General features: G+C 53.9%; 1 protein-coding gene across 1 annotated transcript in view; it reads left to right on the forward strand.

Annotated features, from left to right (window-relative positions):
* The window catches only part of KDM2B (lysine demethylase 2B), a 109,789-nt gene that overhangs the window by 87,454 nt on the left and 7,954 nt on the right, over positions 1-14,381 (forward strand). The window contains 12 exon segments of the mRNA XM_033097500.1: positions 3,833-4,057; positions 9,345-9,488; positions 10,676-10,762; positions 10,908-11,168; positions 11,372-11,485; positions 12,132-12,170; positions 12,295-12,352; positions 12,355-12,399; positions 12,402-12,758; positions 12,761-12,974; positions 13,661-13,824; positions 13,912-14,073. Of these exon segments, the coding sequence (XP_032953391.1) occupies positions 3,833-4,057; positions 9,345-9,488; positions 10,676-10,762; positions 10,908-11,168; positions 11,372-11,485; positions 12,132-12,170; positions 12,295-12,352; positions 12,355-12,399; positions 12,402-12,758; positions 12,761-12,974; positions 13,661-13,824; positions 13,912-14,073 (1,870 nt within the window).

Genomic DNA, 14,381 nt, shown 5'->3' on the forward strand with positions numbered 1-14,381 from the left:
TAGAGCCCAGTAATTTTAATCCCAGGGCTTTAGAGATGAGAAATTAAAGAGGATCTGCCCATGAACATTCTGGAGAATCGGATCTGATAGGAGGCTCTCCGTTAATATTTGTGGAATGAATCAAAGAACTACTTCGATAGTCTTCCTTTTAAGGTTGATACTTATGAGTTACTGATAGAAGAAAGGTGGTGGAATACTATGGTTTGTGTCTGGGGTGTGTGGACTCTCGGTTGTCCTAACCAGGTGAGGATGAGGATATGGGACCTGGCCTGAAACAATGAACGAGTGGCCTTGGGGTTTGCCGGTGGAAGTCAATGGATGCCACCACTGCCTTTTGCTGAGAAGAACATTTCATGCTGAAATTAACAAAGAGGCACCCCCTGGGTCACTTGAACAAACAGAAGCAAGGGCAGGATATAGTGGAATTCCGTACTGGTTTGTGAACCTTTAGATGTCACCCAAAAGATACTAGGACAGAAGCTTCAGGCCAAAATGAGAGGCTTGTTCACCTTCCTTAATAGAGACCCTCTGATGTCTTCTCTTGCTTGTCGATCCTCAGTGGTCTTTATTAGGATGCTACGTTTCAGATGTCACCCAACTGCCTCCTGCCAAGCCCGCGGCTGTGCTCACCCTGCAGAGGCTGGCCCGTGAGGCTGCAGGCAGCATCAGCTTTTCCAGCCTGACTTGGCAGCTGGCTAGAAAGGGCCTGAGTCAGGGTCCTTAGGAACAGTGGTTCCTTACACCTCGTCTTTCGAGGTGTTGTCTGTTATTTGCTCTGTCATTTTCCAAGATGTCTCAGCTGCCATTGAAATCCAGGCAGATTTGTTTTTTGCATAGGTTGGAAAAGTGCTTCTTCAAATAGCAGTGTGCTTTGGAAAGCATGGGAAGGTGGGCTTGGCACAGTCACGTACAAGCTTTGTGACTCTGGCTGGATCTGCCCAACTCTTTTACTTCCAAGAGACACTGCCCTTGTGGGCAGAGGCCTGGCTCAGTGGCTATTTATACCTGCTGTTCCCAAGTGGGAGGGAAGAGCCACGTTTGGACTCCTGGAGGTTTTTTTTTTCTTTTTCCTTTCTTTTTCAGTCCTTCACCTAGGAAACTTAGACCTTAAAATCTCCTTTTCCGGGCTCAGGGCTCTGGTTTTGTCCTTGGAGGCTGGCCCGTGCGCTGCCCTCTCTGTACCTGAGTCAGGGCTCTGAGTCGCCTACCTCATTGCCCACACTGTGATGATTTGAAGAGTGAATTGGTAACAGGAGGTACTGTCTGTGTCAGAAAGTCTTCCGGGCTGTGAGGAGAGGAAGAGAGGGAGGAACCTTCCTGGGTTCCATCTTTCTGGAAGTACACATACGTGCTCTCTGCACCTCATGTAGGCGCCCGTCGAGGGCGTTGGAGCAGCCACTGAACCTCTTCCAGGGGCTTGTGGTCGGTTCCAGTGGACTCTGGGCTCTTACCCTACCTTGCTGGTGGGTCACTGTAGTTTGTGGTGTTCAGAGCATGGCTTGGGAGGGGTGTGTGCGTGTCCTTTCCTGGCTCTGTGACCTTGAATAAGTCACTCAAACTCTAGCTCCAGTTTCCTCATCTGAAAAATGGCATCTCATGGGGTTATTGGGAAAATTAAGTAATATATGTAAACTGATCAGCATACAATAGTGGGCACTCGGCAAGTATCCACCTTCGCTATTGACACTGTCCTTGTCATTGCTTGGTTTTCAGGTCACGGTCCCTTACGTGCCATTCTCAAATCCGGAGGCTCTGAAAACTGGCCTCTTTTTTTCCTGCTCCTCTGGCAGCAGGACCTGACCTGAGGTGACGTGTGCAGTGTGTAGGTCAATTTATCTCTCTGAAGGTGGTATCGCCGCAGAATGGGAGACTTGGGGCGCCCCCGGCCTCTCTGTGGTGTAGGATAGGGCCCCGTGTCAGGAGGCCTGTGACACTCTTCGCTCCGTGGCGGAGCAGCCCATTACTGAGCAGCTGGTTGGTGTGTAGGCCCGCCCGTGGCTGCCCCGGGACCGGTGGGCATGGCGCTGGGGGAGGTGAGGACACGGGGCCAGTGGAGCTGGGCCTTTCCTCTTCCTCTGCGGAGTCGGAGCCAGTTGAGCTGGGTGAAAATCAGAGCAGCAGCGGTTCGTGAGGTGGGCACCTCCTGCCGTCAGAGGCCTTGCCGTCTCCTTGAAGGCTGCAGGCTGCTGGGAAAATAAACCTGGGGGAAGGATCCACTCCGGTGTCAACACCCGAAGGTGCGTGTGGGACGGTGCCTATGAGACTTGGAGCTCCCCGCAGGGGCCAGCAGCAGAAGATTGATGACGGTGAGGCTTTAGGCACGGAGCAAGGTGGACTGACTGTTTCTTCCTGATGTGGTTGTACGTGTCTAGATAGCACCTGTGGTGTTGGGGGAGTTGCAGTGTGTGTTGTGGGGCGCGGAAGGTCTCTGGAAGGAGGTACAGTGTAACCATCCTGCTGTGCCCGGGAGCTAACAAGATGCGATTTTGTTTAAGGATCCAAGTATGACAAGCAATGTAAATGGAAAGGCTGGGATGGACTGAGCTTGTTGAACTGGCTGAAAAGGGGCTTTGCGCAGTACATGCCGTTTAGATCAGAAGTTTTGGGGTGCGTAGTGGGTCTCCCTGATGGGGATGGACCATTTCTCAGCAAACGTGTGCTACTCAGGTGCTTCAGACAAGACGTTCTCTATCATCCCAGTTTCCCTACGTCAGTTCTCGGGGGACAGGACACCTCTGCAGACAGGAGCTGCAGCACAGAAGCGGGTGAGCAGGGCGCTGAGGCCAGTGGCCTGGATGTAAGGAGCTCAGAGCAGGCCCTGCAGCTGGCTTGTTCCCTGGGTAGCATTTACTCTACCTGTCTCTGTTTCCTTCTGAGTCACCGCGGAAGATGGATTTGGAGCCCATTTAGAGAAGGTCTCAGAAGTCAAGGTTCCTTAGGATTACTGTCTCATTTCCTGGGGTTTGTTTGGTTTCTTGAGCATGTCTTAATGTGCCCGTCATCTTCTCGAGGGACAGTGGTGACAAGATACCCTTGATAACTGCCTTCTTAAGCTTCCTGTCTCAAAGGGAAGGCCTGCAGAAGAACAGACAATTACGAGAAGTGCTGTGAGGGGGCCTGGCAGTGCCGGGTGGTCAGGGAGGGCTGCCCGTAGAAAGCAGTGTGCACACTGGGTCCTGCAGGGTGAGGAGGCGTTAGCCCACTGGGCAGGGTGGGTGTTCCTGGCAGAGGGGACAGGACCTGACCGCGTGGCCCTGCGTGGTCTCTGGGGAAGCACAAGTCACAGGGCCTGGCCTGACTTGGGGCCACGAAAGTGACTTGAGCCAGGGCATGCTGCCCTCAGAAACCAGGGTGCCCTCTGCCTTCGTTTCCTGGGGCTGCCATGATGAAGCACCACAAACGGGGTGGCGTAAAGCAGCAGAAACTTCATTCTCTCACAGGTCTGGAGACTAGACGTCTGAGGTCAAGGTGCCAACAGGGCCATCCTCCCTCGGAAGGCCCTAGGGGAGGCTGCTTGCTTCTTCCAGCTTCTGGACTTCCCTGGAAGTCCTCGGCATTTCTTGGCTGGCCGGCATCACTCCGGTCACATGGCCGTCTTCTGCCTGTGTCGTCACATAGGATTCTTCTGCCTATGTCCACATTCCCCCCTTTCCTAAGGACACTGGCCATGTTGGATTAGGACCCGCTAATGACTTGGCTTTACTTTGGTTGCCTCCGGAAAGGAGGTCACATTCTGAGGTCCTGGGGTTACCCCTTGGAGGGACACCATCAGCTGGGGGTCTGCCCAGCCCTGCAGCCTGGAATTTCACCAGTCCTGTGTGTTCTCCCGCAGAACCGGGCGGTAGGGCGGCCCAAGGGGAAGCTGGGCCCGGCTTCCGCGGTGAAGTTGGCCGCCAACCGGACCACGGCGGGAGCTCGCCGGCGCCGGACGCGATGCCGCAAGTGCGAGGCCTGCCTGCGGACCGAGTGCGGAGAGTGCCACTTCTGCAAGGACATGAAGAAGTTCGGAGGCCCCGGGCGGATGAAGCAGAGTTGTATCATGCGGCAGTGCATCGCGGTGAGTGGGCGGAGGGTGCCCCAGTGCCCGCAGCCCTTTAACTCCAGGACCCTGGCCCCCCTCTACTTGTTGGTCTGTCCAGTCCCTCTGCTTAAGGAGAGTGTTGCAGCAGCAGAAACTCCTGAGAGATGCTCCCTGGGGAAGAGAGTGCTGTTTTCAGATTCCACACGGGGACTCGGGACGGGCCTGCCACGTGCTCGGGCTCCGTTTCCTTCATCGTCTGATGATCTTACAACTCCTTCCTTCCCTAGATGACTGGGGGCTTTGAAGTGTCTGCCACTGCAGATGTCAGGGCAGCATGTCCTGTCTGTGACCCTGTTGCTGACATTTATGGTCCAGTTCAAGACGGTTCTAGGCCCTCCCTCCCGCCCTTCCTTCCTGTCCTGTCTTCAAAGTCAGAGGTCTGGGTGGGAGGTCAGTGCCCCTCCTGGAGGGGCTGCCCTGGATCAGTGGGACTGATTTATGGAGCCGGGACTTGGGTGCTGGAGAGCCTGGCCAGTCCCCTGACGCCTCTCCCCGCCACTCGCGCTGCCCCAGGACAGGCAGTGGGTGCAGACACTGACAGCTTGGCATGCCCGGTGGCACATGCTGGCACACACCCCCGCACACTGTGCTTTCCATGGGGGCACTGCTTTCAGGGCCCCCGCTCCTCCGTGTGGGGGAATGGTGTCCGTACTCCCATGTGAAAGCAGGTTCGTCTGCAGGCCAGCCTGGCGGGAGCCTTTCTCCCTGTCTGCAGTGCCCCTGCAGGCACAGGGCCACCTTCCCCTTCTCCCTCCACACACATTGCCTGTGGTTTTTGGGTGTGGGTGGGTAGTAAAAAAAATACATAACGTAAAATTTACCATCTAAACCATTTTTAAATTACAGTACAGTCATATTACCTATATGCCCATTGTCATGAAAACTGATCTCTAGAACATTTTCATCTTGCCAAATGGAAACTGGGTCCATGGAAGGCTCCACCTCTTTCCTCCTCCCCCTCCCCCAGCCCCGGGGAAGCCACCTTTCTACTTTCTGTTTCTACTTTCTGTTTCTCAGTGGGACTACTTTAAACACCCGGTGTAAGTGGAATCAAACAGGATTTCTCCTTCTGTGACTGGCTTATTTCACGGAGCATAATGTCTTCCAGGTTCATCCACTTTGTAGCGTGTGACAGGATTTCCTTCTTTTTAAAGGCTGAATAGTATTCCTTTGTATATTTATACTGTGTTTTCTTCACCCATTCATCTGTTGTTGGGCATTTTGGTGGCTTCCACGGACTCTTGGCTGTTGTGAATAGAGATGCAGTGAACATGGGTGTGCCAATATCTCTTTGAGGTCCTGTTTTGAATTCTTTTGTATATATAGCCAGAAGTGGGATTACTGGGTCATTCGATAATTCTATTTTTAATTGTTAAAATTAAACACTGTTTTCCAGAGAGGCTGCTCCATTTTACTTTCCCCACCAGCAGTGTACAAGGGTCCCATTTGTCTGCATTTCTTGTTTATCGCCACAGTTTCTTGTTATTTTCTGGAGTTTTGATAGTGGCCATCTGAATGGGTGCGAGGTGATAGCTCATTATAGCTTTGATTTGCATTTCCCTGATGATTAGTGGTGGTGAGCATCTTTTCCTGTTTGTTGGCCATCTTGTGTAGCTTCTTTGGAGAAATGCCTGTGGAAGTCCTTTGCCTATTTTTTAAATTGAATTGTTTGTATTTTTGTTGTTGTAGGAGTTCTTCATATAATCTGGACATTAGCCCCTTGTCAGATACATGGTTTATAAATATTTCCTCCTCCTCCGTAGGCTGCCTTTTCACTTTGTTGGTTGTTTCCTTGCCGTGCAGCAGTTTTAAGTTTCACTGCTTGTGTTTTTGTTACCTGTACTGTACCCAGGTCATTTGAATGGATTTCAGAGAATTTGAGCTCTCCCTTGAAATTAAATACAGATTTTTATCTGTGTGCCTGTGTGTATGTGCATTTTTCTGGAGCAAGGGTCCATGTGACTCGTTGCCTCGTCGAGATTTAAGTGAGGTCATCTATAGGGACTGTTGTTTTGAATAGTGTCACCTAAACTTGGCATGTTGGCAGTGACCCAGGACTGTCTCTTCATTAGCGCTGTTGTCTGCCACCCCCTCCCTGCACGCAGTGCCCGGGCCGTTATAGGAAACCTGCTTGCTGTCACCTAGTCTTTGCACCTCTGACGCTCGGCCGCTGCCTGGCGGCAGACAGTGCTGGTTGAAGGAACCTCACTTCGGTGTCTTTTCTCCACCCTGATGTGGCTTCTGGAACTGATAGCAACTGCTGACTTGGCCTGACCCTCGGGGACCTTCTTACTCTTCTTCTAGCCTCTCCACTTTGTTGGGACACTTCCTGCCATGTTTTACCCATCTCTGACAGGCTCACCTCTCTTCCTTTTCCAGGCCCTTCTCTCTTGATGTGCCAGAGCCTCCCTCTCCCTGTACGTACGCTCCTTCCCTTTGCCCCTCCCCTCTCCACGAGGCTTCCTCCACAGCCATTATTATCCCTTCCCACTGTCCAGCACCATCTCCAGCACCTGGGTCTCCCCTCGTGGATCTCTGCAGCAGCTTCACTTCTGTTTCTACTTCTTATCACCTTCTTCAGTCAGCCTCCTACACCGTCGTAGACCAGTGCCCCAGTTCCAGTCTAGCTGCGCTCCCCCTTCCCGCTGCCTGCAGGAGCCCAAATTCCTGGCCTGCGAGTCCCTCCAGCAGCCAGCCTCTGCTGCGTCTGGAAACACTTGCACACGACTTCTTCGTGTTTTCCTAGGATTTCAGCGCGGCCTGTCTTCCTCGTCCCAAACACCTTGAGGAAGCAGCCCTCTCCCTTGTCACTGTTCCCCTCCCGGCCACTTGCTTTAGGGCTTTAGCAGATGTTTGTTAAGATGTTTGTTGAAGGAACAGTTACTCTTTGACTGTCAGTGTTCTATTTCTTTGAATTTAAATGTTTGATCCATTTTGTGGGCATCTTCACTGGGATACGGTGGGGTGGAATATCCCAGTTTATTTGAAGCTCCTCTCACTCAGATTAGTAACAATTGCCTGTGTGTTTCCTCTGGATCCTGGGTCCTGTATCCGGCGCGGGCAGACAGGCGTGTGTGGGGCAGAGTGGAAGGGTAGGGTTTTACGGCCTAGTACACCAATTCTCAAAGTTTGTGGTTTCAGGACCCCTGTACCCTCTTAAAAATCATGAAGACCCCAAAGACCTTTTGCTTATATGAGTTATTTATTAATAGTACTGTATTCAAAATTAATACTGGGGAATATAGAAAATATTTTCAATTCGTTTAAAAATAAACTCACTACATGTTAACATTCCTATGAGAAATAACTACCTCTTCCAAAACAAAAATTAGTAGGGAGAATGGCCTTGTTTACTCATATGTTCTCGTAAATATCTTTTATGTCTGGTTCATTGTAAAAGACCTGGCTTTTCATATTTCTTTTTATAATTCTTCTGTTGCAATATGTTGTTTTGGAGGAACTACCATGTTTCCCTGAAAATAAGACCTAGCTGGACAATCAGCTCTAATGCGTCTTTTGGAGAAAAAATTAATATAAGACCGGGTCTTATATAATATATAGTAAAATAAGACTGGGTCTTATGTAATATATAATATATAATACTAGGTATCTCACCATATGATATCATATAAGTGGGTCTTATATAATGTAAGACCGGGTATAATATATAATACCATATCATATCATATAATACTGGGTCTTATATTAATTTTTGCTCCAAAAGATGCATTAGAGCTGATGTCTAGTTAGGTCTTATTTTCGGGTAAACAGGATATATGAGTAAAATCTGGCCTCACTCAGGTAGTTGGAAAGGGAGGAGTATTTTAATAGCCCTTCCATATAATTGTGGATATTCTTTTCTGGTACTCCCCCAGAAAGAAAACAATGGCAATTTCTTAAAGGTTAGTTGTAATGTGGAATCTGAAACTGTATCAACAAATTTTTCATACTGTTACATTAAAGTTCATTAGTCTTTGTTGCCCATTGAATAGCTCATTTGCTCAAACATAATGTTGTAACGTCATGCATTGGCCATTTGGAAAATACTGGCTCACCGGAGTTATACAGATTTTCTAAATACCTGGTGCATAGCATTGTACAATGTAAACCAAAACCAAGCCACATTTGTTATCACCACCTGCCTTGTCAGAAAAGTCTTTAAGTATAGGGAAGCTGTCCAGTTGGTGGTGACTAACGTGTTTTCTAAAATTCTAAGTTTTTTTTGAAAATTAGAATTTTATCATTTGCAACACGTGCTGTAAGCTATTTTTCTAGAAGTGACAGGCTTATTTATTTCGTCTTTGAGAAATGTGCCGATACCCATGTTTTGTTTTGTGTTTTTAAATCAGCCCTTCTTCTAAGTAAAATGATGTTCTGTGGCGAAAGGGGCCGGGTCATCCCCCCAACTTGGGCACACGGGTGCTTTTCCTTCAGATAGCCATCGTCCTTTGGTATGCCACAGAAGTGCTCTGTGCACATTTCCTCTTTTGTCACGCAGAATATTGAAAGGATCAAAGGTCAAAGTTTGAATGAAATGAATAATTTTGACTTCTTCATCAGAGACGCTCTTCAAAGAAACTGGTGATCTTTTTCATGGGTGTGTGGCCAGGAGTCGCCCAGTGACCGCCAGCACGCTTGGGAGCCCTGCCCTGACTAGTGCCACCAGTTAGCCATGCAAATGTCAGCACAGTGAGAAGGACAAGTGTCATCTTAGTATTATTCTGAACGGAGTCTTCACCTCCCAGGCCTCTCTGTAAAGGTCGTGGGGACCTCCGAGTCCATGGGCTATGCTTTGATAACCGCTGGTGAGATGCAGCCTCGGCCCCCACAGATCCTGGGCTCGGCTCACACCCCAGCCTCAAATGTGACGCTGTCTCTGACCTCCACATTTCAGATTACCGCACCCCCACCTCTTGGCCCTGGCCCTGGCCCTCCTTGCTGTATTTTTCTCCATTTCCCTTGTCACCATGTGATATACTGTATCATTCCCCATTTTGTCCCCCCTCCACTAAGGTGTAAGCTCAGGACGACAGAGGTGTTTCTCTCTCTTATTCATTACTATATTCCCAGCACTTAGAGCAGTACCTGGCGCATAGAGGTAGTAGGAGCCTGACGAGTGAGTGAGTGGATGGATGGATGGATGGCAGTGCCAGGCCAGTTCTCTGCTGTCCCCTGGCAGGCCCGAGAGCCACTTATGGCACTTGACCCACTGCCCACGGGGGTCTGGCCCCTGCTGACTTTTCTGCTCTCCCCGGCTCTCCAGCCAGTGCTGCCCCACACTGCTGTGTGCCTAGTGTGTGGCGAGGCGGGGAAAGAGGACACAGTAGAAGAGGAAGAAGGCAAGTTTAACCTCATGCTCATGGAGTGCTCCATCTGCAATGAAATCATCCACCCCGGATGCCTTAAGGTGAGCGATCCCCGGGGATCTGCCTGTGCTGCTCCACACCCCCACCCAGCGCCTCTGGGAAGGCTGCCGCTGGGCCTGGGGCAGGGGAGGTGCTTAGAATCTTTCCCTGGAAGACCCCCAAGTCTGGGGGATTCTGTGTGTCAGGTGATGAGCTGAGGGCGAGAAGGGTCTGGATAGTTCAGACTTTCGCTCGTGTCTTTGAGGGAATGGCCACCCTCCCACCCCACCTCCATACCTCAGAGCCACTGAGAGTTCCCAGAGGCTTGCACCTGGGCCAGCAGGACAGACTGGGCGGTTAGGCTGCTTGCTGGAACCCACGCTCGGGCCTTCTGAGAGAACAGGGCCGGCCAGGTGAGGTCCGGTCCGGGAACAACGAAGGGTTGTGCTCCTGTTCCTGTGTGCCAGGAACCTGCCCTTGGTGTGTCCAGGGCTGGCCGGCCTTTTCTGAGGACTGCCATGCTGGACCTGCCTGTCTTGGGTAGCAGGTTCTTCCTTTGAAAGGAAGAGACTGCTCTGGGTTGGCACTAGCTTCTGTCCCAAGAAAATGTCATCATACCTGTACCTTCCTGTCAGCCCAGGTGTCAGCCCGTGTGTGTCTGTGTTTTAGAGATCAGCTTGGGCCTGCCCCCAATGAATGGTACCTCAGCTCTGAAGTGGTCCCTTTCCCTCTGTGGTGGCAGTGGGGGTTTGTTTTGACACCCCCCCACACACACACACACCACCCACCCTGAAGGGGGCTCTGATGTTCCCTAGCTTTGGAAGTCAGACCTTCATGTCTTTATCACCTGCTTGTTTGTCTCTCTCCCAGATCAGAAGTGCCACCGGGGCCAGAACAGCACCCAGTACGGGGTGCGAAATGACTGAACAATTTGTTGGGTCCTTCTGGGCACCAGGCCCCGAGCTAATTGCTCTACCTGGTTATCTCATCGCGTTCTCACAGGGCCCCGGTGAGAGAGGGACCCCCCAGATCCAGGATGAGGGCACTGGCCCACAGGGGTGGAGTGACTGGCGCAGGGTCACTGAGCTAGTGAGAGGCAGAATCCAGATTTGAGCCTGAATCCAGAGCCACCTGGTTACACTCTTGTCTCCTTTTGGCCAAAGGTGGGATGGCAGTGGCATTTGGGAGTGGGGTGTTGATGTTCCTGCCCCCTCCCCTCCCTGTTTGCTGACTGGCCATGTCATTGCAGATTAAGGAGTCAGAGGGCGTGGTCAATGATGAGCTTCCCAACTGCTGGGAGTGTCCCAAGTGTAACCACGCTGGCAAGACCGGGAAAGTGAGTGTCGGCGTCCCAGTCCAGGGGCCAGCCTGTCCCCGCATCATTTGCCTGATGCCAGTAGGGTGCACGCGGGCTGGGGGAGGGTGCAGCTCGTCCAAAGATATACAGTTCGTTTGTTCCTTCTCTCTTTTTGGCCTACAAGCAAAAGCGTGGCCCTGGCTTTAAGTACGCCTCCAACCTACCCGGCTCCCTGCTCAAGGAGCAGAAGATGAACCGGGACAGCAAGGAAGGTCAGGAGCCTGCCAAGCGGCGGAGTGAGTGTGAGGAGGCTCCCCGGCGCAGGTCGGACGAGCACCCCAAGAAGGTGCCCCCTGACGGTATCCTGCGCCGAAAGTCGGACGACGTGCACCTGAGGAGGAAGCGGAAATACGAGAAGCCCCAAGAGCCAAGTGGACGCAAGCGAGTACGGACTGGGAGGGGCGAGGCGCGGGGCGGCCTGGCCTGGCTGGTCTGGTCCGGGGTGCAGGGGTGAGGGGGCGGGGAGGGGCAGTGGGGAGAACTCGGGACCCTGGCCTCTGGCTGCTCTGAGCAAGCCACCTAAGCCCTGAGAGCCCGGCCCCAGAGGAGGAGGAAGCCAGCGAGTCACTCCTCTTCCCACCCCTTTAGGCCTCGACGCTTCAAACGTCCCCCGGTTCCTCCTCTCACCTCTCGCCGAGGCCCCCTCTAGGCAGCAGCCTCAGCCCTTGGTGGAGATCCAGCCTCACTTACTTCCAGCAGCAGGTGCTCCCACGTCGCCCCGCCCTCCCGAGGCCTTGGGGACTTGCAAGCCTGGGCCTTCCCCACCCCCGCCCCACTGGTCCTCCAGCCCAATGCCGCAGCCACTCCCAGGCGCCCGTGCCCCGGAGCTTCCCAGGCCTCAGCCCAGGTCTCTGGCTCGTGGTTCTGGCGTGAGGCCTGGGAAGCTGAAGCTGCGCGGGGAAGCCCTGCAGATCGGGGAACCTCGGAGGATCCCGGCGGCCCAGCTCCGCCCACCGGCCCTTCCAGCATCAGCCACGAGGTGGCGCCTGGTCGTCGGCTCCCAGCTTTAGCCATTAAGGCTCGGCTGGGAATCTGCAGGCTCTGCCCTCAGGACTGGCTCCCAGGGCCAAGTCCCAACCTGAACAGGCCACTGCATATCTCTGGGTCTGGTCAAGGGTGGGAGGTCAATTGGGTGGGAACAATTTGACCGCACTCCTCCACTTCCAGATTCTTAAAACCAGCGGGCAGGGCCCAACGGTCTGTTGGAGTGGAGGAGATGGGATTTGTGGGGAAGGCTCTCCTCTAGCCCCTGCTCTAGAGACTGGACTGGTGGTGAGGTTGGGTGTGGAGGGAACCACATCCTACGAGCCCGGGGAGCAAGCTCTGCATCCTTTCTTTCCTGTGACAGCTAAAACCTGGCAAAGAAGATAAGCTTTTCAGGAAAAAGGTACCATCTGCCCCTCCCTTCACCCTAGGCCTGGTGCAGTGGGTCCTGGGAGAAGGGTTGGGGGGGCCTGGGGGGGTTAGAGCCCTAAGCCGGGGCTTACCTGCCCTCGCCCCCCCTCCCTCAGCGACGGTCCTGGAAGAACGCCGAGGACCGGATGGCTCTAGCCAACAAGCCGCTTCCGCGCTCAAGCAGGAGCCGGAGGATGATCTGCCCGAGGCGCCCCCCAAGACCAGGAGAGCGACCACTCCCGCTCTAGCTCCCCCACAGCCGGGCCCAGCACCGAGGGGACCGAGGGCCCCGAGGAGAAGAAGAAGAAGGTGAAGATGCGCCGGAAACGGCGGCTCCCCAACAAGGAGCTGAGCAAAGAGCTGAGCAAGGAGCTCAACCAGGAGATCCAGAAAACCGAGAGCAGCCTGGCCAACGAGAACCACCAGCCCATCAAGTCGGAGCCTGAGAGTGAGAACGAGGAGCCCAAGCGGCCCCTGGGCGTCTGCGAACGCCCCCACCGCTTCAGCAAGGGGCTCAATGGCCCCTCTCGGGAGCTGCGGCACCAGCTGGGGCCCGGCCTGCGCAGCCCACCCCGTGTCATCTCCGGCCCCCTCCCTCTGTGTCCCCACCCAAGTGCATCCAGATGGAGCGGCACGTGATCCGGCCGCCGCCCATCAGCCCCCCGCCCGACTCGCTGCCCCTGGATGATGGGGCAGCCCACGTCATGCACAGGGAGGTGTGGATGGCCGTCTTCAGCTACCTCAGCCACCAAGACCTGTGTGTCTGCATGCGGGTCTGCAGGACCTGGAACCGCTGGTGAGCGGCCGCTGGCCAAGCTCGGACCGGGAGGCAGCGGGAGACTGGCCCTGTCGGCCTCTCGGCTGAGGCTTAGGCTACACTAGGGATGGTGCAAGTGTGACATGTGTCCCACCTGAATCACTCGTCACACTCTCTCCTTCTAAGGCCAGTTGAGCTTAATTATCCTCCTCAAAGAGTTCCAGGCAGTTAGGTCATTCCGGTCAGTCTGGTCTTGTCAGAAGAGATGAACCCTATTTGCGTCCCTGATATTGCTTCTTGGGAGATGAACTGAGGACCAGCTGGAGTCGTGTCCTTAAAGTGTCAGCCCAGGTTCACAGCAAGGGAGCCAGTTAGTGACCTTAATGGCAGCTTTGATGCTTCCAGCTTTGTGGCCGAGTCATTTACCTTGATCTGTGAATGGGTCTGATGCCTTCCCGCAGGCTGTTTTGAACGATGGTGTGGAGAGGGCATAGTAAAGCCCCCAGTAGGGACTTGATGGAGAGCAGGTGCCACTGCCTTCCATGGGGCCCCTGTGGCAGTGTTGCCCAGGAGCGGGCAGATGGGAGCTAAGCAGAGAAGGTGCCAGAGAGTGGAGTAAGGAGCCACCTCCCGAGTTAGGTAGGTGGGGAGTTAGCACAGCCGTGCAGGGGCTCCCCTCGTGAACCTCCATTCTGACGGTGCCCCCCTGCTGGCCTGGCCTCCAGGTGCTGTGATAAGCGGTTGTGGACCCGCATCGACCTGAACCACTGCAAGTCCATCACGCCCCTGATGCTGAGCGGCATCATCCGGCGCCAGCCCGTCTCGCTGGACCTCAGCTGGACCAATATCTCCAAGAAACAGCTGAGCTGGCTCATCAACCGGTTGCCTGGTGAGCACTGGGCTAGGGACCCCAGATGTGCAGGAGTGGGGTCTGGGGTGTGTCACCTGACCTGCCACCCCCTTCTCTGCCCTCTAGGGCTCCGAGACTTGGTGCTGTCGGGCTGTTCATGGATCGCGGTCTCAGCCCTCTGTAGCTCCAGTTGTCCGTTGCTCCGGACCCTGGATGTCCAGTGGGTAGAAGGGCTAAAGGATGCCCAGATGCGGGATCTCCTGTCCCCACCCACGGATAACAGGCCAGGTGAGTGGCCAAGGGGGTCACATGGAGGGTATAACTGAGCTGGATTTCACCACAGACCCTCCCTGTCAGGCATGCGCGTCCTCAAGCCTCCTCTGGCCTCAGCGCTTCTCCAGAGGATGCAGACATGAGTCCCAGCTGCCATGTTCTCAGCTTCGGGTGCCGGGGGGGCTTGTGCACACCTACTCGGGCCTCTGCATACATCTGACTGCGTCGGCTTCAGGTCCCTGAGGGCATCGGGGTCAGTGTGGTTGGACAGGGTCTCACAGAGGGTCTTGGGGTTATTGCTCCCTGCCAGCAGTTCACATGAG

This window comes from Rhinolophus ferrumequinum, chromosome 25, assembly GCF_004115265.2.
Source record: "Rhinolophus ferrumequinum isolate MPI-CBG mRhiFer1 chromosome 25, mRhiFer1_v1.p, whole genome shotgun sequence".
NCBI lineage: Eukaryota > Metazoa > Chordata > Mammalia > Chiroptera > Rhinolophidae > Rhinolophus > Rhinolophus ferrumequinum.